The 25,210-nt window shown below is 41.0% G+C and overlaps 1 protein-coding gene across 1 annotated transcript in view; it reads right to left on the bottom strand.

Moving 5' to 3' along the window:
- The window catches only part of fasn (fatty acid synthase), a 46,211-nt gene extending 22,584 nt beyond the window's left edge, over window positions 1–23,627 (bottom strand). The window contains exons 1-14 of the mRNA XM_022190836.2: window positions 23,298–23,627; window positions 15,024–15,159; window positions 13,074–13,226; window positions 12,741–12,914; window positions 11,547–11,747; window positions 10,609–10,731; window positions 10,105–10,220; window positions 9,778–9,912; window positions 8,493–8,955; window positions 7,020–7,207; window positions 5,674–5,863; window positions 4,509–4,603; window positions 2,924–3,058; window positions 1,179–1,382 (exon numbers count right to left, since the gene is read on the bottom strand). Of these exons, the coding sequence (XP_022046528.2) occupies window positions 1,179–1,382; window positions 2,924–3,058; window positions 4,509–4,603; window positions 5,674–5,863; window positions 7,020–7,207; window positions 8,493–8,955; window positions 9,778–9,912; window positions 10,105–10,220; window positions 10,609–10,731; window positions 11,547–11,747; window positions 12,741–12,914; window positions 13,074–13,226; window positions 15,024–15,150 (2,304 nt within the window). The 5' untranslated portion in view covers window positions 15,151–15,159; window positions 23,298–23,627. The remainder of the gene's footprint in view (window positions 1–1,178; window positions 1,383–2,923; window positions 3,059–4,508; window positions 4,604–5,673; window positions 5,864–7,019; window positions 7,208–8,492; window positions 8,956–9,777; window positions 9,913–10,104; window positions 10,221–10,608; window positions 10,732–11,546; window positions 11,748–12,740; window positions 12,915–13,073; window positions 13,227–15,023; window positions 15,160–23,297) is intronic.
- Between the last annotated feature and the right edge of the window lie 1,583 nt (window positions 23,628–25,210).

Here is a 25,210-nt window from a genome sequence, read left to right as displayed (position 1 = left end):
ACTGATTTTTACTAATTGTCTTAACTTAGGAATTTATGTTATCTCTGCTGATATTCAAGAGAGATCTAGGCAATCTATAAACTGTTTGGTGACATCATTTTGCAGATCCATATGTGCACTGTCTGAGGAGAGATGTTCACTGATTATATGTGCGTATTAAAAAAAAAACTGTTGAGTCAAAACCTTAATATTTGACGGGAAAGTACACACTCTTTCCACAAAAATGAAGCCTTCAAACCACTTCTATATCAAACAATCATTTGTACACTCCTCTGATAATGCACATGTTCATTCCTTTCCTATCTCACAGCATGAAGCAAAGCTAAAACAGCTGCACTGATTAGAATTGTGGATTTATTTATTCATTCTGTCATTATTTGTTTCAAATGAGATAGCATACATTCAAATTGTTGTGGTGCATTTTCAGGTACTTCCTTGCATTCCGGAAATATTTTTTTTCTCTAAATGTAAGTATAAGAAATGTAACTGAAAGGTCAATTGGCAGGGTTAATATAGTCCTTGTTTTTGGTGGAAAGGCTCCACACCTCAGTGTTAATTAATGTAACATGGCTGACATACAGATGCAATATAAAACTGTAATTTGTGATTATAATACACAAAAGAAAAATTTTGAGTTGGTTACAGCCCAAGTCATTACTAGTCCATTGCTGCTGCTGTATAGCACGTTATCTTTCATGGATGTGCAAAATAACATAAGAAAAATGCATACTCCTCTGTCACTTTTGATAGGAAACAGCCTTGGAAGTGGATGGCAATTCAGCAAAAGAAGCTCTTTGTATCAACAGGATCAACCTGATTGAGCAGAGTACTAGTTTGCAGGAATGCTGACAGCCTACTATGAATAGATTTCAAGCAAATATAATTGGTTTCGGCTATCTATCAACCTTCAGTTTCAGATGACAGTACAGCATCAGAAATGTTGTCAAGCAGCATCGCGCTCTTTAGTCCGAATTTAACGTTGAGCATGATTCCTAGGAGAGACTCCAGGACACCTAATAAGGTTCTGATGGCTGTCTCACAGCTGTAAAAATGAGAAGGTAACAGCCTGCTATTTTAGAGCAGTTGTCTTAAGGCCATCAACAGTTATGATACCTATGAAAAGTCTAGCACACACTGCCAATTTAGTTGACAATTTATCTGACCATCCATGAACATACCTGCAGTAGAGCATGAGGTGCTATTTCCACCACCACAGCATTGTCAGGCACCAGACTGAGGCCCTCCTGGAACAGCACAGGGCTCACCAGGTTGTTGACATGATAGTCAGCCGAGCTGTACGAAGCCAGAGGGGAGTCCCATTCAGACTGAGGGATGCTGGTGCTCACCCACCGAGACGAACGCTGCCGCGGCTCTTTGATCACCTGACCACAAAATGACAGTTCATATTATTTCCTTATATTCAAATACATACTCAGCACACAGTGGTTTGCTGGTTAGCACTGTGGCCTTGCAGCTGGAAGACCACTGGTTGCTTTCCCAGGATCTTTCTGCATAGAGTTTGCCTGTTCTCTCTGTGCATGTGTGGGTTTTCGCCAGGTTCTCTGGCTTCATCCCACAGTCCAAAAACATGCTGAGGTTACTTGATCAGTCTAAACTGTCCATAGGTGTGAATGTGAGTGTGATTGTTTGTCTCTATATGCAGCCCTGTGATAGACTGGTGATCTGTCCAGAGTGTCTCCTGTCTTCACCCTAAGTCAGCTGAGATAGACTCCAACCCTAATGAGGATTAAGCGATGTATAGATGAGGGATGGATGGATATTCAACAACTGATCTGCATTTTTTTTTTTTTAAAAACGTCACTTCTACAGTTATAATAATACAAGTAATCTGACAGCACAGTGACTGTAGTGAAGAAAGACAAATGTTGTAGATGCAAAGTAGCCACAACATTCATGATGCTGTACTAACAGGACAGAAAAAAGTGTTTAGCAGTTAACTACTAAACTACTATCAGCTTGCATTAAGATAAAGGGGATCTTTTTAAACTTGAAAAAATGTAGGGAAAAAAGAAAACATAAACACAAAATAGAACCAGAGTCCTATTCCATAATTGCTGCGGTATTCAGGCCCGCTTTGAACACTCTAATTTTTTCCAAAGTAAACGCTTCGGACCCCGCAGGACACTCCGCGAAGAGCATCGAGGGGGCGCCAAGAGGCAGGGGCTGGGACAGACGGTAGCTCGCCTCGTGGCGGACCGTCAGCTCGAGCCCAAGATCCAACTACGAGCTTTTTAACTGCAGCAACTTTAAGATACACTATTGGAGCTGGAATTGTCATGGCTGCTGGCACCAGGCTTCCCCTCTAATTGATCCTCATTAAAGGATTTAAAGCAGATCCATTCCAATTACAGGGCCTCAAAAGTGTCCTGTATTGTTATTTGTCATCAAGTGTATGTTTTCTCTTTTTCCCAAGTTTAAAAAGATCCCCTTTATCACAATGCAAGCTCAGAGATCCCTTGCGCGCGCGCACGCACGCACGCGCGCGTGCGTGCACACACACACACACACACACACACACACACACACACACACACACACACATACACATACACATACACATACACATACACATACACATACACATACACATACACATACACACACACACACACACACACACACACACACACACACACACACACACACACACACACACACACACACACACACACACACACACACACACACACACACACACACACACACACACACACACACACACACACACACACACACACACACACACACACACACACACACACACACACACACACACACACACACACACACACACACACACACACACACAAGTTGATTTCATACATCACTATGTATTTCCCAGCAGCTGAGGCTCTAACAGCTCCACTACTGCATCCTACTGACACCCAGCAGAGCTACGTACCTTCTTTAGAGCATCCAGCAGGGCTGGACCGATGGAAGCCATGTAGTAGGAGTGAAAAGCAACGCCAGCACTACGCACCTCCTTTGCAAACACTCCCTGCTCTTTCAGCTCCGACACAAATGTACGGACTGCTTCCTGAAGAATCAAACACACCACATCTGTCAGAACTCATCACCCTGCACCAGGACAAAACTAAATGGCTAAAAGTCAGTGAAGTTCCTATTGCCTTCACGGTCCCACACTGGTTTCACATCATTTGAAGCATCCTGGGATCCCTTATACTGTTACTGCGACCCAGTATTTCTTACTTTCTCTCTTCCTGTTGTCCTCGGTCACATAAAAAAGTTCAAATCTCAGTCTAAAAAGGAGGGTCTCAGCAATGTGCTGGTCAGTTTGACTAGCTGGGTGAAAACGTCCACAATGTGCTTTAATCTATTTTTCATATTCACACAAAAAGCACTGGAAACATTTGAACCCTTGACCTAAACAATAACAATTTCCAGAAGTTGTATCTCTGCTGGTGCTTAGAATGGATAAAGTAATTACAGTGGGTGGTTTACACATTCATTTAGAATCCGGAATCTTATTCATGATTAGACTCAACTGGCTTTTCTCAGAATGCCACTCTTGATCTAGTTCTGACAAATGGAAAAGAAACTAAAATGAACATTTCTTAACACCTCTTCCTCTGACAATGTTCTAACGAAAATTGAGGAAATGTTCCAGTAATTCTGACCTCAATGCCATAAATCAATACATTAAATTTACTCACACGTGATACTTATTGTGTTTTTAGTACTGCAGCTTCACTGTGTACAAGACTTGACATTCTAAAGACACTCTATAGATCTATTAACATATAGAAATCCTTCAATAATGGCAGAATCGCTATTATTCCTCATCGTTAACAGAGGAAAGCAAGAACAACCCAGAGTTTCTTCTTAGCGCTGTGGCTAGTCTGACAAAGGGTCACAGCTCTACTGAGTGGATTCTGATCTCATGAGGTTCTTTACAGATGAAGTTTTAACCATGGCCATGTTTTCCCTCATTGGACTTTATGCATGGACTCATGTTGTTGCATCACTCTGAGACAGGATGTTGCTCATTCTGAGAAAACGTTGCGCAGATTAAAGAGGGCAGAGAGTTTTATGTGCGAGTTAAAGGACATATGCTTGACATTTGGCTGAGTTCATCTAATTTCATAGATAAATATAGCTGGGTGTTAGAGTCCCTAATTATCAGGATGTCCCAATAACTGCAAAAAGAATGTGGCTGATGCAAAAAAATTAAACTGTGTTTGTCATGATTTGGCACTAAATAAATAACATTTAAATAAATCAAATTAAAACCTGCTCCTGACATCAAAACCTATGCTCATTGCCATCAAAAGTTTAACTTTGCAATTTTTATTACACAAGTTGCAAATAAATATACTAGCATAGGTCTATGAAAATGAAAACTGACACTTACTACTCACTCTTACTACCACTAGACTGTTCAGCTCTTGTCAGGCTTCATAAAATTCAGGTTCTCTATATTCTAAAAATATATTCAAAGACAAAAGGCAATTATTAAGGTGTTTGACCTGAGGACCAGAGATGGTGACTGTGTCCTCGGCATTATGGCAGGCTGGAACCACTCCCTGAGGACACTGGGCCTGGCACTCCGCCCAGGTCAACCCTGCCACACAGACAAGCACAGAGGTAAGATATGACAGATAAATGATGATCAGGCCCCCACACCTTCATACACACTAGAGCAAACTTGTAGACAAGGCTGTTTTTCGCACATGAAAACTTATCAGATGTTACAAAAAAAGGGAAACAAATCTCACAAATGTGGTGTTAGAGGAACCCCATATTTACACATCATGGTGCTGTATATCAGGTGTAGAACACACTATTGAAATTTCAGTGAAAACTTTTGCACCATAAAGAACTATTTGGTCTCCCTGGCCATCAGACTATACGACTCATCACTGAGTGGTCAGAGTTAGGGTTGGTACTGCCTATCAAAAACACTTCAAACCACTTAAATCACTTAAAATTACTGTGCCTTGAAAGGTGTAAATACTGTTTATTGACTTAATACAATTAGCATTTCTTTTGATTTTTAAAACTAGAAGTGCTTCGTTTACAATATTGGACAGCAAGTTTTCTTTGAGTATATACTAACCTTTAATGTTACTAACCTGCCTGTTTTGTCTTTTCGTTATTTTTGTTGTTAAATGTAAGCTGTTGATAAAGTATCTATCTATAGGACTGACAGACATATCTGAAGTTGCTGTGGTTTATTCTGCAGGAGTTTATTACACCTTGACAGCTGAAGTAGCAAAAATACCGCCAGAATACACAAATAATTCAAAATGGATGACTTGCAGTTGAGTGTGAGAGGCTTTGTGTTGTAAGCCTTGACATGATCCCCATTTTTTTGTATCTATGTGGACCCTTTTGTGAGGGCTTCAACTCTGATGTTTTGTAGGTGGTGTAATCGATCCATTTTAAACAGTCAGGCTTTTGAAAATGTCAGTGTATAAAATCTTAGCTCGTTGTTTTCTTTTTACACCACTTCAGGTAAAAATCTTTCTCATCCAGTCTGGATGGTGGGCATACAAAGAGCTTGGAGTTGGAGATGGAAAGTTTTCAAGAGAAACAGGCACATCTCATAATGTTTCTTAACTCTGGACAGTGTGCTTACTTAATGACATCAGCTGCTGAAATATGGTGAAAGAAAACTGCTCTCTCCCTTACCGACTGCAGCCATGCCTCCTGGAGGAAGGTTGGCCTCCTTGATGCAGCGGCCTCTCCAGTAGGCAGCCAGGATGGCCTCCCTGTGGCTGAGGGAGCCGTCAGCGTAGCCACATGCTAACTCTCCCACCGAGTGTCCGACGATGCCATCAGGCTGCAGGCCCAGCTTAGTGAGCAGATCAATCTGAGCGATCTGTAAAGAGGGAAAGCACAGAACAAACATGGGTTTAAAATGAAAGTCAGACCTCACCTTCTCTAACATCTAAATGAGTCAAAACAAAGAAAGAAGAAGCAGCTGTGTCACGTAACACCAAAAGACAGAAGTCGAAACAAAACATCTTGTTTGATTTCTAAACGATCTAGCAACACTAAATTTTACTGGATAAAACAGAACTTGCTAACAATAACAATGTGAAAGAGCAAGAACAAGATGGGACTCACAGCTTAGTGTCAGTGAATCACAGGTTACTACCAAAAACTAAAAAAGTGCTCCCACTAAAAAAGTCCTTTCGAGAAAATAATTTCACACACAAGGAAGCCATACACATTCTTAAAATTACTCTGCCAAGGAATGCAGATGATGCAGACACATAGGTGATTACGCAACGAAAGGCGTTGGTTTATCTGTCTGTTTGTCTGTCTGTTCGCAACATTACTCAAAAACCAACAAACGGATTTAGATAACATTTTGAGGGAAGGTCACAAACGACACAAGGACCAAGTGATTCCATTTTGGCAGTGATGCGGCTTATAAACTGGATCCACAGATTTGTTAAAGATTTCTGTATCATTGTGAGATAACGGCACAGTGTCACTGTAACTATGACAACAAGTGAACAGTACATCAGCTGCCTGATGACGGTCACATGATTGCGATCCCATTTCATCCATTGGAAATCATACGACTTTGGCAGAGTACTGCGATCTCTGTCCTATTATTTTTAACATCAACAAATGCTACAAAAAACTACGATGTGTGTCCCTGTCCTAAATGTGATCGACACAGTGCTTAAAATGTGAAGAAGGCCATCAATAGGTAGAATCCAGAGGTGATTGTCTAGTGGTTTCAGTGAACGAATATGGTTTATCTAATTAAGGCTACAATACGCATATAATTCTAAAATATTAGTATGAATTCCCAACCAGATAATGTTAGCTAGCTGGCTGGCTAGTGTTCTCATTTAAATGTCAAATGAAAATGTGAAAAGTGTGGGTAATTAAGATTATATAGAGATTTTACAAATAGATTACCAGAGTGTTATTTAGAGCAGCACAAACAGCACAGTTCTATCTCACAGTCCATACAAAAATTACATCAATTTGCAATGGACATGATGTTTCCACCCTACCTGTATGGCAGCGAGGCCAACAAAGGCATGAACAGTGTCTTCAAAGGTGGCATCATCAGCGTCCATGAGCAGACGAGACACAACCAGGCCGGTGTCCTTCAGCGCTGCGTCCGACCGTAGGATGGACTCTTTGAAGTCTGGCAGCTGCATGAGACTGCGGCCCATCCCTGCCCACTGTGTTCCCATACCTGTAAACACAATAAACCTTCTTTATCCAGCAGCACATCGGTGACTGAGAGGAGCTGAATGTATGAACAGTCCAAGTTTAGTTGAATGTTTCAGTCTATGGAAAGGAGACTCAGACATTATGGCACAGAGGTACTAGAGCCATACTCCACCCTAAAAATATAATGCTATTGAAATTAGAATACAGTCACATCAGTGGTTATCGACCATTAGCTACAACTGCTGCAGCCTACAGTTAGCAGCTGGCTATGCAAAAGCATCGACAGTGGTCCTTCACCAAATCACGGTTCATTTTTCCCAGTCTCACTGCATTGCGGATTTTTAAATTGCATTTGGTATCGTGGATTTTTCGCTATATCGCAGGATTTTGCAGTGTATACAAGTATTTTTACACATTTATTATTGTGGTGAGCTGCTTGAAGAGTGGTGCTGAACAAGGGATATCTACCTTTAATGCACTCAGCAACTGACAGATGCTTTTATTTTGACACACACAGAGAGTAACACTTAGAAAATGTGGCAGGAAGTCATCAAACACACTTCACTTCAGTGTCACGGTCCTGACAACGCAACACTTAGCCAAACTAACTAGGCTGACTAAACCACAAAAACACAATAAAACACAAACACTAGTAACACTATAACAATAACATAAACCATAATAATGACATTTAAACCCCCAACAGCATTTTAAAACAACAGTCATAGTGATCGCTACATTATTTAATTATTTTTGCAGTAAAATAAGCATTTTCTAGCCTAAAAATAGGAAAAATATATTAAAAAGCAATAATTAAAACATGTTAAAACAATATCTAATCGAAATAAAATGCGTAGTGTACAGTGCTGGGCTCTGATTGGCTCAGTGACCGCAGCATCAGTCTCCTCTGTCTCCTGTGTGTAGCAGCATTCAGTATCTGGCCTTGTCCATTTCACATAGACGTCTGATCGCTGCACATGGTGTTGCACTGTGGTGTTGTGCAGTGTGCGTCGAGGGTTTATAAAGCCTTAACATATACAAACAATAATATAAAATATGGTTTCTACTTTGCGGGTGTTCGTCTATCGTGAGGGTCTCTGGAACGTAACCCCTGTGACAGACGAGGGATCACTGTACATCTATAACTTTTAGAACAGATCACGGTCTTTACCTAAATTTCATGAGAATGAGAAAAATGCTTTACAACTTACTGAAGGTTTTTATCCATGTAAATAGCGTTAGTTTTATTTATCCATATTCTGAGATATCGGTCTCTGCCATGTCTGTTTGTGTGTGTGATCACTCACCTGAACAGACGTACCACAGCGGCCTACTACCAGCCGCCTGCACCTGCTGCACCTCCGTGATGTCACTCTCACAGCCAATCAGAGTGTAGCCTCGGTAGGGCATGCTGGTAGTAGGGACTCCTGACACTTCGTTCAGCAAAGACAGGAAGCTTTCATCTGCAGCGTGTTCCTTCCCTTTCTGCAGCACGGTGTTCACTGCAGCCTCAGTGCGGCCACAGGCCTGAAGCACTCTGGGAACCGTCCGGGGTGAAGTGGATCCAGTTCGTTTCTCAGTCGGACGAAGGATGACATGAACATTTGAACCTCCAAATCCGAAGGAGTTGATCCCTACAATGCCTCCTCGGATGGGAATAGGCTTGTCAACGACTTGAACTTGACCGTTGGTGAGGGCGGGAATGTCAGTGTTTGGACTGTTGAAGTGCAGGTTGGGAGCCCAGACTCCTCGCTCCAAGGAGAGCAACACCTGCATGACAGATGAAAAGAACTGTCACGAATTTAAGCAATAACTTAAAAAGAAATTACTAACTAAATAATTAAAGTAGTTTGCTTTTTTAATTCTTTTCTTGTTGGGTGATTTTTTAAAAATTTTCTCTTCTGGCAGTTTGAACGAAATCGGAAAGCGAACATTGGGTTGCATCATTACTTTCAAAAATCTCTGTTTCTGTTCATCTAGAGAGCAAATGCAACCCTGAAGCTGCATTGTCAACATAAAACTGGGTCAGCAGTATTCCCAAAAGTCTCAGTTTTAGAGTTCTAAAACTTGGGAGTAGATGCCGTGCTTTGAACACGATCAGATCAAGTAGGCATCATGACTGTGACCTACAGAACTGCTTCACCTCTCATTGCTGCTTGTAGCTGAACTCCACACCAGATTCACAAAACTCTGGTATTTTCTTCTTCAGTAATAGAGAGGGGAAATTTTGTCTATCCAAGAGTTTGGTTTGAGACTGCCTTCAACTTTTCTCTTTGCTTAATGTGACACGTCATGCTTAGTTACTAGTTATTGCCTGGTTTCTTTTTTCCCCATCAACTACCCAACTACTGCTGCAACTTTTAGTGTTAACTGAATGCAACAGCATGGATATCTTCCAGGAGAGAGCATATAAAAATCTGCATTTAATCCCTATCATACAATATTTTGGGCAAACACTACAAAGACACAGTAACAAATATCAAAAGACAGTGGGGTGTAGCCAGAAGGATGACAGCAGGAGTCTCACATGTTCAGAAAAAGTAAGAACACTCTGACTGCAGACATGGGGGAAAAAAAAGGAAGTACTCTCACCTTTGCCATTGCAGCCAGACCAGAGGCCGGTTCTGGATGGCCCATGTTGGACTTGGTGGAGCCAAGAAGCAAAGGCTCTTGCTTTGAGTGACAGAACACACTAACAATACCATTCACCTCCTGTGGGTCCCCGACCTGCATGTAAAGAGCAGAGATACTTCAGACATGATATACTCCCGGTGAGAGACCTTAGGTGTGGGTGTGAAAGTGACATTTTCAGAAAGAAAATGTTTTTTTGTTGCCTATTTTCTGCCTTATCAAGCACATGCTTTGTGATGTAAATCCCAGCACTAAAAATGAGTTACAGGTGATTGCTGTGTTCCTGACCTTCGTTCCGGTGCCGTGGGCTTCGATGTACTCCACCTGCTCAGGAGTTATATTCGCCTCCTCATAAAGAGTTCGAACCAGCCTCTGCTGCATCTCACCTGATGGAAATGTTACGCCTGAGAAAACCAAGAGAAATAAGTGGCGATAAGTAAGGTGCACAAAACCACAACTGCTGCTTTACTCGCACACACACATCCACTAAATTTATATGCTTTGTGAGAAATATAACTCAATAAATCGATGTTTAAAGAAAGTGTTAAACTCAACATAGTTTGTGAGGTTCTTTCTACTATCAATATCTTGTATTTGGTTGTGTGCAACATCACCAAATATAATGCCAAGCCCTGAAACAAACCACAAAAATAACAATTCTAAACCGTTTAAACATTTTAATTAATTAATGAATCCAAAACATCACAAGTGGTCATCTTTTACTTGACTGTTTTTCAGAATGCAGTGCTCATATATACATCACAGCATGAATTTAGAGCTTGCAGGCCTCACCTTGTTCTTTGTATCCATCTGTGTTGCTGCCTGCATTGATCACTGTTGCATAGATCCTTTTAGCCAGCGATCGCTTGACCAGCAGCACTGCTACTGCTGCTTCAGAACGGCAGTATCCATTGCCTGACAAAAACAGCAAAGTTCACATTGCTAACTGCACATTTATACACAGAGTGCAACAATACATAATGTATAGTTAAATCATTATGACTTTATACTTTAAGCATATAGAGATGATGGAGAGACAAACTTTACAATTAAAGATTGGCTGATGTGAAAGACTGAAACTGACAATTAAAAAAAACAAACAAGAAAAGCACTCAGAGAGCACAGTTCTCCACCAACGCTGCTCAGTCATTGTAGGATTTCTGATGGATGAAATCTTTAAACAATTCGTGGTCCACAGTGGTGTATCTGTAGTAGGATCACAATCATGCGATCATCAGCAGACAGCTAACATAATGTTCATTTGTTGTCATAGTTACAGTGATGCAGTGCCGCTATCTCGCAATGCTACAGAAATCTTAAACAAATCTGTGGATCCAGACTATAAGCCGCATCACTGCCAAAATCTAATCAATTGGTCCTAGTCTCATTTCTGACCTTCCCTGGAAATTTCATCCAAAACCACGTTCCTTGGTGGAGTAATTATACACCTAACTGGTACTGATTTATTCCTCAGTAACAAAATGCTAAAAATCATCTCCTCACCCAGTCAGTCAGTGTGCAGTACTGCCAACAGGATGTGATGCAATGACCTTGATTATAAATTTAATTGAATATAGTTTTAACTTCACTACACTATACTGAAAAAGATCAATATACTTGTTGTAAAGCCAGGAATGTGAAAACATGCCAAAGGCTCCATATGCCTAAATGAGATGAGATGACGGCCAATGTGAAAGAGATGCAGCTACGGTCCCCTGACTCTCTTTTACCTGATGAGTCAAAGGACTTGCAGGTGCCCTCTGGACTGAGCATGCCCAGTTTCATGAATTGCACCGAGGTGTTTGGCTTGAGCAGCAAATTAACTCCCCCAACCACAGCAGCATCACAGTGGCCCTGACGAATGGCATGGAAGGCATTTTCAAAAGCCAGCAAGCTGGATGAGCAGGCTGTGTCTATGGCGGTGCTGGGGCCTGGAGACAGGAAGGAGAGGAGAGGAAGGTGGGTTAGAGCGAGAAACCACATCTGCAGTAAAGGAGACCCAGAAACACCTACTTAAGAGAACCGAGGATGCAGCATTGGGTCAACCAAACCAAATGATTCCACTTCTGAGACAAAGATTAAATTGCCATTTGGAGGCACCACTGGTTCCAGATCAGCAGCTCATTACAGCTTTGACTCAGCATCCACTGAGTCTCCACAGAATCACAAATAACAAGTTCTTTGTTTCATTGAAAGTGCAAGACAAGTGCTTAACAGTAAGATACATACAGTCATGACAAGGTAAAAAAATAAAGGCAACAAAGAATAAAAAACTACAAGACAAATAGAAAACATGCAAACAGGCTCCAGTTACTTCAGAAATTGTACTGCATATCTGAGAGTCTATGTATACATCTTTTAGGTGCTTTATCAACTAAACAAATTAAAAAATGTTAAATAATTTTTAAAAAATTCAGTGTGTTGTTTTCTTTCTTCTCAGTTAGTTCTCCACAAATAAGGACATTTCTATGATGTATTTTAAAAACACCACAAAGTTAGGCCGACAGAAAGGTTTGCAGTTTATATAGAGAAAAATAGAATGAACTTATTCAGCTCTAGAAACAAAATACATAAGCTCTAAACAACCGTTTAACTAATTCAGTATCCAACACAATGAGAAATATGGTGACTATCTCTTCTTCTGCTGGAGGGACAACCAAAAACACAACACATCAAAAAGTCATAAAATAGCTCAGCAGGTAGTATTTTTAAAAAGTTATCTTACCCTTTGACGGTACTAACACAACATGAGTCTAGAAAAGCTTTGGGTTTGATGTACTGCCAGAATAAACTCTGGGGCCATTACAACAATAACACAATCCAGGAAGAGACTGGACTATTTTTGCCAGGCCATTATCAGCAACATGAAACTCAAGAGCCACAGAAAGAATTTATATGTGAGAGGTGACTGTGTGTGCACATACCGTTGAAGTCAAAGAAGTAGGAGAGTCTGTTAGCCAACATGGCACGCTGGCAGCCCGTCATGCTGTAGCCCAGAAGCTCTTCTGGATCTCTGCTGAACGCCTCGCCTGCCTCCGAGCCACTCACACCAATGTAGACGCCCGTCTTACTGCCACGCAGCGCCGACGGATTCAGTCCTGCATCACAACATTTCATTTTTAAACACTCCCTCTGTATTTCATCAGGTCGTCAATATCAGATAATGAGCCTTTTTATTCCACATTAAACTCTAAATATACTAAAAGAAAATAGAAAAGAACTGAGTCCCACTTTACCACAAACATTTCCTTTCTCACCTCCATCTAAGATAGCCTCGTAGGTAACCTCCAGCATGATGCGGAGCTGGGGGTCCATGGTGTGGGCCTGTTTGGGGTGGACTCCAAAGAAGGCTGCATCAAAGTGGCTGATGTCTTTCAGTTTACCGTTCCTCTTTGGGAGACCGAACAGACCTTGGAAAAAAAAAGCAGAAAAACATTATTTTCAAAATAGTTCCTCAGAAAGGAAAGGGTAGGGCTGAGTGTTCATTACTAGTACAGAGTGTGTATCACACACAGATCAAAACAGCGATGAACGAGGAAAAAGTTCAGCACAGTGCACAGTCGCTATGGAAACGTGATCAGACCCTGTCAAAAGTGTGACGTTCAAAGGGTTGATCATGAGCAGGTACAACAATAGGTAAGCATTTTTCATATAGACCTAACTGAGGTTGCATTTACCCCCTGCACTGACAGAAGCCTAACAGGTGGAAACTGAATCATGAACTAAATCATCCATCCATCATCTATGCACTACTTAAATCTCATTAGGGTCGTGGGGGGGGGGGCTGGAGCCTATCCCAGCTGACTCGGGTGAAGGCAGGGGACACCCTGGACAGGTCACCAGTCTATCAGGGATACATATAGAGACAAACAATCACACTCACATTCACACCTACGGACAATTTAGAATCACCAATTAACCTCAGCATGTTTTTGGACTGTGGGAGGAAGCTGGAGAACCCACAGAAAACCCACGCATGCACAGGAAGAACATGCAAACTCCATGCAGAAAGATCCCAGGAAGGCCAGGACGCAAACCGGGGATCTTTGAGCTGCAAGGCAAAAGTGCTAACCACCACTCCACTGTGTAGCCCGAACTAAATCATGGACATCATAAATGTCATCATAATTTTATCCGCTATGATATCAAATAGATAACAGGGAGCAAAGAGTTACCACCTATGGAGAAAATGACTTTAATCTTATCAGTGAAAGCAATAAAATGTCCTCACAACTTCCTCTGAACCATATGAGTAACTACACAAAGAGTTACTGTGGCAACACACACAAGGATGCTGTGCAGGAGTAGTGGACAAACTGAGATAATACTTTGTTTTAAATCTAGGAATAAAGACAGTCCTCAGACCAAAATGTTTTTTTTTTTTAATATTGCTGATGTGTTTCTGTAATTTAAAAGAAAAGGCCACACTGATGACAATAAATTTGCAGCATTGTTACAGTGAGTTGACTGCTGGACACTGTTGAGCTTTGGACAGAACCAGGCTAAATGCAGCGATAGTCAATAAAACAGCTCTGTGTGTCTGTTCAGACTGACAGTTACCCCTCAGGGTGGATAGGTAGTCCATGTACTAAGTTAAAAAGTTCACATTCTTTGTGTAAACACTGTCCCAGTTCATGTCAATCCGATATGTTTGTCTTTGTACACAAGAATGTGATTCTTTCAGCTTAAGTTATCGACAAAAAAACAATGTTTAAACATTTAGAAACCTGCCTTGTTGACATCCATGTTTGCCCACTAGAACCACTAGCATTACTTATGATAAGAAAAACAAACATACAAACTTGAACACGGCATTGCTTTTAAGTGGAGCAAATAATTGTTTTTCCCAATATGTGGATAGGAAAAACAGTGTGCAAAATTAGCTTTACTTGCTTATGGTAATGAGATGGAATGTGATTCTATATAATTTACATTAACTATATATTCAAATATATATGTATTCAGCTGTAAACAGCAAGCTAGACCAAACAGTCTCTGAGGATGAGAAAAGCAGTTTTAATGGCTCCTTCCATAACGTATAGAAATGTCATGTCGCTGAAGTTCAACATCAAAATCATCCTGGAGCTGCCAATGTTTGTGTCGTTGTACGGATAGCACGGAAATACGCCAGTACAAAGCCGGCATTTCCATCCTCAATGACTGTAACTAGCACAGAGCATCAGATACAGCTGTATGTGAGGTTTCACCTGGTGTCCACCGCCGGTTGTCTTCTGTCACCATGTCCACACCATTGATGAGGTTCTCCCAAAATTCCTCCAGGTTACTGGACTCCGGCAGACGGCCCGATATCCCAGCTATGACTATCTCATCCATGCTGAATCACTGTGAACACAGACGGAGAGGGTGTGACCAAACAGCAGCAACAGATTTTAAACACATGATAAATGTGATCGATGTTATATCAGGTGATCCAGTCAAGCACCAGGCAAGTCTTCAGCTCTATTCTGCTCTATTTAGAAATGCATATATATAATTGCCAAAACTTTTAGAATAGATTTATTAGTTTGAGAAATTTGTTAAAAAAAAGTGTAAATTCTTTTCTTAAATGTGAATATCTTCTAGTTTCTTTGATTTGATTTTAGAAGAATCTTTCCCTAAAAATGCCATGTGGTGTTTGGTTATAGGCGGCCATTTTGATTTTAGACCTGAAAACAGCAAAAATGTCAACCATGATACCGAGGAACTATGTTATAAAAAGTCTCACAATTATATGTTAACCCAACTATACAAAGGATGGATCTAACACTGAATTATTAAACCTGTTTGAATAAAAGCAACTATTAATCGCTTCTATTCAGCTGGCATTACTTACAGCTGGATCAGCAGTGCAAGCAGTAGTCACATCTAATCAGTGCAACAATCGGTGATATATTGCACAAATATTAGTGGCCCAAAGGAAAAGAAATGTGTAGAATTATTGAATGCTTTGAAATTCTAAGTTACAACTAAGCATGAGATGTAAAATATCAAAAAGGCTTCAGTGGCAGTTCTAACATCTAACATGTTCCTGTATTGAAGCATATGTAATTTTTGACTGACAGGTTTGGGAATGAGTCCTTTTGGGCACGCATGACAGAGCACTTACAGCAGACTGTCTGCTGATACACTGTTCTGTGTCCAAGAGCACATCCATGTTTTACAGTGTAGTCGCATGTCTGTCTTGTTCTTTGTTCCGTTTTTCTAGGTCAGGCCTTTTTGTGTCAGCAGGTCGAGGCGCATTAGCTGGTGAGCTAGCAGTCCTCTGAATAAAAGCATGTCATCACCTCAGTGTAGAAAAAGTCTGTCTGCCCTTGGACTCCTTCCTTCATTATATATAATTCACATTTTAGAGATGCTCAGCCCACTGAGCCAGCATGCATATGGTCCCTTCAGACTAACACACGCATATAAGGAAAGAATTCAGTCTATATGATGCCATTGTAATGTAGAAGCAGCAGCTTGCGTGGTCAGATTACTATGAGCTCTGATTGGTTAAGTCAGTACATCAGAGTACGTGTCAGTGAGCCGATACACAGCAGAGTAGAGTTTCACTAAGGTGGGGAATTTAACAAGACATCCACTACTGTTCAAAAGTTTGCTGTCACTCAGAAATGTCCTTATTTTTTTGAAAGAAAGGCATTTTTTCCAGTGAAAATAACATTAAATGAATCAGAAATCCAATCTAGACATTGTTAATGTGGTAAATGACTAGTCTAGCTGGAAACAGCTGATTTTTACTGGAATATCTACATAGGGGTACAGAGGAACATTTCCAGCCTGATGGCATCGTCGGACACTCGGTGGGAGAGTTAGCATGCGGCTACACCAACGGCTCCCTCAGCCACAGGGAGGCCATCCTGGCTGCATGCTGGAGAGGCCGCTGTATCAGGGAGGCCAACCTTCCTCCAGGAGGCATGGCTGCAGTCGGTAAAGGAGAGAGCAGTTTTCTTTCACCATATTTCAGCAGCTGATGTCAAAAATGGTCTGCCTCTTCTAGTTCTGAGCAGTTAATGGTTAATGGTGCATCCTCTTTTTAATGCCGTTTTTTTTTTAAATTTCAGTTGACTCATTGATCAATCAACTTCCTGTTTCTGTTTTGCAAATCTACTTCAGGACCTGTAATGCTTCATTACATGGCACTCCTGTTATGCTATTTAAGAATCTGAACAAAGTGATATCAAAAAAATGTACTGTAAGAACCAGACAGTTTGTAATAATGCTGTAAAATGAGGAAAATAGTGTATTGTAAACAAATGTAATAGTATATGTCATGAGAATCAGACTGAACACAGGCCAGTCACACGATAATAGCATGTTCTGGCCTTTCCGTGGCTCAGTAATTGAAAGGATTTGGCATCCAGGATATACTGGCCTTGGATTAGGTCTAATGAAGCACCTTCAGTGCAATACGTAGCCTTGCCTGACCCAGATCACATACTAACACCCTGCACAGGACTGAAGGCATAAGAAGACTATCTGCTAACTCTAAGCCAGGCTGGTCAACACACATAGCACAACTCATGCTGTACCTGACGTCATTTCAACTAAATTCAACAGTGATGACAAGGAGGATGACTGGCTGCCCTGTCTTCTGTTATTGTCATCTCTGTAGGTTTAGCTGGACTCACTAGATGTAGGCTACTGTTCAAAAATTTGGAGTCACTCAGACAACTTCATGTTTTAAATGAAAACTCACACTTTTATTCATGTGATAACATAAATGCACAAGGGTTTTCTAATCATCAATGAGCCTTTCAGCACCATTAGCTAACACAATGTAGCATTAGAACACAGGAGTGATGGTTGCTGGAAATGTTCCTCTGTACCCCTATGGAGATATTCCACTAAAAATCTGCTGTTTTCAGCTACAATAGTCATTTACCACATTAACAATGTCTAGACTAGGTTTATAATTCATTTAATGTTATTTTCATTTTTATTCAATAATAAGAAAATTTCTAAGTGACCTCAAACTTTTGAACTGTAGAGGATATCTTACAGTAACATGTCATTCCACTGTGGCACAGTTGATCTATAACCATTACGACTGGGGTTGGTTTAAAGAAATACAAACAAGCCAGAGCATATTTTCCTGCTTGCATGATTAAAAAAAAAGTGCTGCCAGACCATTCTCCAGCACTGACGCAGCACTGTGAAGATAGGTCTGACTTGCCAGACCTCAACATTCTGAATATTCGACTGCTCAGCCCATGCAGCAGCACGCCACAACAAGACCTGACTTGACAAGAAATGCCATCCATTTGTTACTCTGCCATTTGCCATCCATCGTTACTCTGCAGGCAGCTATGCCATCCTTTTCCAGTCCGTGAAGAGGAAAAACTTGTTCCTTGATACCAGATGATTTTGGCAGGAGTGACAACAATATTCCATTATCGATCGTTGGCGATTTCACATTCAACCTGCTTTGTTAAAACGGTTAGTATGGTTCAGGTAAGGTATTTGGGTTGCTGTGAAAGCTGTCTGTAAGCATCCTCTTTGAACTCAAGTCAGCATTTCAGTGCAGAAAATACTGAATTTCATAATATGTACTTGAGAACTCTTTCTAACCATTCAAGTGTGGCTGAGTGGTTAAAAACAGTTTAATGTGGTGTGAGACACTCAGAACAGATGATTTTTTTTGCTTCACATGGACTTTAAATAGGTTCATTCACAAGTGTTTCTGTGTGATTTATAGTCACTACAATTGGTTTGTCTGTTAGCAACATTAATCACAAACAGACAAATGGATTTGGATGAAATTTTCAGTGGAGGTCTGAAATGACACAAGGACCAAGTGATTACATTTTGGCTTATAGTCTGGATCCACGGACTTGATAAAGATTTCTGTATCATTACGAGAGCGGCATGGCGTCACTGTAACCATGACAACAAGTGAACACTATTTTACGATCACATGACTCCGATCCTACTACAAATCGGACTTATCTGTTGGAAATGATACAAGGAAAAACTGATTAAATTGTGGGGGTGTTTCCGAGTCCCATCAATCCCTGCTGCCCGCTACATATTTAGGTCACGCGATTCAGTATCCGTACATAATGTACACATGCATAACACACGCCTGTGCTCGGCGTAAGGACATTTTGTTTGTGGGTACATCTATATTAAATGGCCACATTCTATAGTGCCGTCAATTCTAATCAGCAACAATAATAATAATAATAATAAAATGCTGCATTTCTGACAATGCCATACAGGGAAATGAACAGCCTTGGCAGAGTGCTGCACTCTCTGAGTCCTTTTCTAGTTTTCATATTTCTTATTATCAAATACTTAAAGCATTGTGAGGACGCTTTCAAAAGTAAAAGCCTTGCCAATAGTTACTGATCAATAAACTTCCTCCAAAGGGTGGTAAAATGCCCAACCAAAAAATCTCAATCAAATCAACATCCAAAACCAGCACCTATGTCAATATGCAGTTTCTTCCAAGCTCTTGACAGTTATCACTGTCTTCATGATCTTTATGTATTCCCAGACTGACTCCATGATGTTGAGATCAGGGCTCAGTGAAGCACATAAGATCTGCTGGAGTCATTGTTCCTCATGTGGAAGGGGATGCCTCGTATGTTTGGCTGACCTAGCATCATTCTGATCACATGCCTCACTGATAGGTAAGAATGCAAACGTCTCAAGTGTAGAAAACTACCCTTTTATGTAAGCAACGTGCAATTTTGGATGAATTCTTTGTAAATTATGATGCTTTATTGTTAGAGAGAAATCATTTGCTGTGAGTTTGTATTATCAGTGAAATGTGACCCTTAACCTTTTGTTTATTGAGAAATGTAAAAGCCAGACACTGTGTCAGTCTATTACAGCAAAATAAGGAATTCCTAAGAGAACTCAAGACAATGGCTTTCAATTGGTTGACTCACATCCAGCAGGAGAACATGATGAGCCTATGATATGGGTATGAAGACTAAATATTTCACTCATTCCCTACTCAACCCTTTATACAGCTACAGTCCAGGAGGCCTCTGACCTACAGGGCTTTATACTGGACAGAATGGCTCATTACCATATCTGTCTTATAAAACATCACAGGGAGAGCACATTATCAGCATCACAATCATAGAAGACCACCGCAATGTTCACAGTAACCAACAGAGTTCCAGTCTGGCTCACAGTGTTGGGCAGACAGACTAAAGCCCTTTCCGACATGTGCTCCTTTCTGTTCATCTGACAGCATCTCAACCTCTTGGCATCATCTCTAAATGAGCACCCTGTTTACTTTCCCATTAAAGCTATCAGAACAGTCTTCCTCCGGTTTTACTGAGGAACATTTCTATCACAAGTCTAAACTGAATGCAGTTGCGCAAGCGAGGTACTCTAAGTTGTGTAAAGTATGAACAAGAGTGAAGACCATTTCCACATTTCAGAACTGACGCTGACCTATTGCTCTGACCTCACACATCATGAAAACTCTGGAGTGGCTGGTTTTACGTCTCCTGAGGCTTGAGGTCAAAGACAAACTCGATTCCTTGCAGTTTGCATACAAAGAACACATTGGAGTGGACGATGCCATCCTCTTCATGCTTCACCACGCCCTGTCTCATCTGGAGGAACCTGGAGTTTATGTGAGAATCATGTTCTTTGATTTTTCAAATGCATTCAACTCCATCCAACCCACCATCCTCAAAGATGGTTCCTGTGTTTCATGGATTACAGATTACCTGACAGGAAGGCCACAGTTTGTCAGGCTGGGGAACTGTGTTTCTGGGACATTAATGAGTAGTACTGGGGCTCCACAAGGAACAGTCCTGGCTCCATTCCTGTTCACTCTGTATACATCTGACTTCAAATACAGCACTGAGTCCTGCCACATTCAGAAATACTCTGATGACATTGCTATCGTGGCATGTATCAGAAATGGACATGAAGCTGAATACAGAGATCTGATAAGTGCCTTCAGTGACTGGAGTCACAAAAACTGCCTGCTACTCAACGCCTCAAAGACAAAGGAAATGATCATAGATTTCCGCAGATCCAAACCCCCTCTTCAGCCAGTGAACACTTTTGGCGTGGGCATCTAGATGGTGACATCATATAAATATTTAGGTGTCCACCTTCATAATAAGTTGGACTGGTCTACAAACGTAGACTTCATCTACAAAAAGGGCCAGAGCAGACTTTATACCCTCAGAAGACTTCGAACACTAGACATCTGCAGTAAGATGCTGCAGATGTTGTATCAGTCTGTGGTAGCAAGTGTCCTGTTTTATGCTGCAGTCTGCTGGGGAGGCAGTATAAAACAGAAGGATGCAAGGCGTCTGAAAAAACTGATTAAAAAAGCTGGCTCTGTGGTTGGAATCGGATTGAACACATTGGAGGATGAGGTGGAGAGACGGGCACTGAGCAAGATGGAAGCCATTCTGACAAACATGGATCATCTACGTCACATCTGCCTCAATGAACAACGAAACATCAGTGGACGGCTCCTATCCCTGCGCTGCAAGACCGAAAGATTTAGGAAATTTTTCTTGCCATCAGCAGTCAGGCTATTCAATTCAAAATTAAACAGATAAGAACCCTGACAACTGAATTTCCCTTCGGGGATGAATAAAGTGATTCTGATTCTGACACAAAAACATCACAGAGAATCACAAAGTAGCTTTGCCCTACAATTTCATGTATATTACTGAAATGTCCCTGAAACATATAATGATGCAATGAAGACAGAGTCTGATGACATTCACAAATAATAAATCCAGGTTTTCAAAGGATGTAAACAGAATGTTAAAATCCTTTTGTTGGTTCCAGCTGTTTGTCTTTCCTCACAATCTAACAGCAAGTCACGCTGTGTACTTTCCTTCACCACAGACAGGTGACCATCACACAGAGTCACAGTTTCTCAGCTGCATTTCAGTCATTTGTTACATAACGGTTGTCTTTAGGTTCAGTCCTGAGCTCCATCACAGCTGTCAGGATATTTTTATTTGACTGTTGGTAAAGCTGTAAATAATTCACTATTTTTGAACAGAGGAAAGTTGCTGTTAGTTTAGCTGAAGTCTGTCTATTTGTAGTGTATTATTATGTGTTGTACGTCACTTAATGCAGGCTAATGCCCAGTCTAGCCTTACTGACAAACAGTGCATGGCTCTCTGAATGGCTGTGGTTTGTCTGAGTGAAGCAGTGAGGAACAGTAGAGAGACATATGTCTGAATGACAGAATGCCACTAGTTTTCCAGACCAATGAAGCGGCAATGTTACGTATGCTTTGTCTGAAAAGGGGTTTAGAAGAGCAACCGTCCCTTCATGTTAGCTGGACTAAAATTACAGCTGTAGAAATGCAGATTTGAGCAAGCCACCCATCCAGAGCTTTATCCTGGGTAGGGCGGCAGAGGGGGCTGGAGTGTGTCCCAGCTGAGATGAAGGCAGGACACACCCTGGACAGGTCACTGGTCCATCACAGTTTTGACTGATGCAGCAGCAATATTAAAGCAAAGTAAAGAAAATATCCAACAGGGAGACAATAATTGGCTGCTGAGTTTTGTCCAGAAGGACAGGCAAGACAACTTCTATTATCCACTGGGATAGACACCGCAGTGGCATTTTGGCTGCACCCTTTTACAGCCATTGTTTATCACTTTGGTTGGATTTTACAGTCGTTTGAATTCGGAATGAGCACAGCGTGCCTGTCCTTAGGCCCTAAGCACTGACAGGTTTAACTACATCACAAATGCATCGTCGTTTCAGTCCTACAACACGTGGCTTAGAGGATTTAATCCAGCCCACGGGATGACTATGCAAAGTGTAAAAATTACACGGAAGACTTCAACTGCAAATTGTAAATGAGTAAAATTGCAAGTTTAAAATCATTCCTAGATCCTGAAGAGCTCCAGCTCCAGATACCTGTGATTAAATGTTTTGTTTCTTTGTAGATAAACTATGATCTGTAAGATGTAATGTGTAAATGATAAACTGAGGCTGAATGTTTTTGAAATTGAACTTATTTTTCTCAGTTTGTTCAAAATTTCTGTAAAAAAAATCCTTAAATGTGACATTTCCAGATTACACTGTTTCACTAAAACAAAGGGGTTAATTTGGAGTCATTTCTAGGTTATTATGCTCTGATTTTACGGCTCTGGATCACTGGAGATCAAATTGGACTGAATGTAGCCCCTGAACTAGAATGAGTTGGACACCCCTGGCTTACAGAATGAATGAGCATCTTTCAATTGGTGCTTGAAACATCTCTGATCTCCATGAAGCTGAAGCTCTTTCAAAATGAATCATGTCTGCGTGCTGGTACACTACACGAGCCAAATGTTAACCAAATATTCCCCAGAAGGACAGAAATGAAACCATCAAGTCGTGCTGTTAACTAACGGAACACTTTCTGACAAACACAACCTCCCAAACTGACACATTAGACACATGTTAAAGCGTTTCCTTTGACGCAGCAGATAAATGTGGCGATACAGGAGGACCAATGAGAGCTGAATAAAGCTTGGAGAACTTACCTGTTTAGTCAGAACGTCCTGTCTCTTAAAAGTGCCGGGTTCGCAGTAGTTGGTGTGATGTTAGCTGTTTAGCATGTATCTGCGGATTATCTGCCGCTAGCTGAACTGCGATGCTCCGCCGGGCTGCTGGAGGAAGGGTTAGCGTTAGCCTCCGTGCTCCTATGAATCTTTACTTGTCTGATGAATTTAAATGTGTCACATTCTGCCTGGCCACGCCACATGGGCTGACAGCCGCTTGGCCGCACAGTCCAATGAGAAAAGAGGCAGGGCTGGCGGATCCAGCCAGTGATGGAGTCATTCGTTGGACGCCACCGGATTCACACGGAGAAAAAACAGAAAGTGTCGAGACGAGGTTACTGCAGTTCACAGTCAACCTGCGCACCAGCAAATCACACCAAGATGCACCTTAGAAATAATAAGAAACACACTTCCTGATTGCTGTACTTGCCTCTTCAGCTGCATAGATTTCGATGTGTAAAAGTAGATCTGCATCACTATTTCTCAGATATTAAAGAGAAACTTCTGCTATTATAGCTGCTTAAGTGTTACCTTTTATTTTAGTTTCTTTGCTCCTCTCTTGTGAACATTTGTCATCATGGGCTTCAGGAAGCACTCTTTGATATTTTGCACCATTTTCTGACACTTTACTGGCCGGATAACTCTTCAATCAATCGAGGAATTGAACAATACTGTGGAGAAAAATGAACATGAATGAATGAATCTGTCCATAACTCAGTTCCAACCATTCTACAGCTGTGCAGATATTTTAGTCTCTCCTTGGACAGACCCTGGCCTCTCTCTAGTCTATGGCTGATAACATTTACAGGTGCCTTTAGTTTAAACTAATGGCATGAATCACTATTTCTATTTTATTTTGTACTGTTTATTTAAATTTCTTACTCGAATAATTCATTCAATTTCTTTCTGGAGCCTCCAGTGCAGTTGGAAATGTAAAACTGAAACTGGTGGTTACTGTGAAGTTTGAAACATTTCAGCTCCACTACACACATAAAAACCTCATTCCGCCATCTTTATCTTCTTCTACCTAAAGAGCAGCCGGTGGATTTTTGGCAGATTCAAGTGAAATCTAACATTGCATAACTTTATATTGAACGTTAAGCTACAGACAGCCGAGGCACATGTGTGTGCAAACAATGAAGTGTTCTAAACGACGTGCGAAGCGGCCAATCACAGAAGGGCGATTGAGAGGTTTCACTCAATCACAGCAGAGAGGCGGGCGCTGCCGGGAGATAGGGTGATTAAAAGGCGGGGCTCAGCGGTGACGTCGCTCGGATTGCACGTGTGACTTCATGGGTTACTGGAGTTCAGCGTTTCAAATGATTCTCTGAGAAAACACATCAAAAGAAGAGTACAGCCCCTGCTACTGTAGGTCAGACTGAGTGATTCCTGTCTGACCTACAGTAGCAGCGCCGTGATAACAGGCTGTAAAAGCACACAGAGATCAGATAGGGGAGTTCTCCTGGCTGAAATTATCTGTGGGCTTGCACCAAAGAGGAGATTATTGCACAGAAAGTCTAAAATTAGTTTAACATAGCTTGCTTCTGGGAAATTAGTTTAATTATACGTATTTTATTTTGAGAAATGTATTGCATAGCACATGTTGAATATAATAATATTTTACAGCCTGTTTTGATTCAAATTAATTTATTTCATTGCCCATGTCACAGTGCGTCTTACTTTCTATGTGAAGAATATCATCTGATTTCTCAGGCACCATTTAAGAATTAAAAAGAAGGCATTTTACACACAAACCCATATAATATTTCTAACTACATTTTTTTAAATATTGGGGAGTTCTGTTTGTATTAGTAGGACCTCAAGTTAATGATGACAATTTTTAGGGGTCCAAGCAACAAAGCTGCAGAAACCTATTGAAATTCTTGTCATTCTTC

The sequence above is a fragment of the Acanthochromis polyacanthus genome, chromosome 19, assembly GCF_021347895.1.
Source record: "Acanthochromis polyacanthus isolate Apoly-LR-REF ecotype Palm Island chromosome 19, KAUST_Apoly_ChrSc, whole genome shotgun sequence".
Taxonomy (NCBI): Eukaryota; Metazoa; Chordata; class Actinopteri; family Pomacentridae; genus Acanthochromis; species Acanthochromis polyacanthus.
Note: the sequence above shows the minus strand (reverse complement) of the source record. Positions and strands in the feature narration are given on the sequence as shown.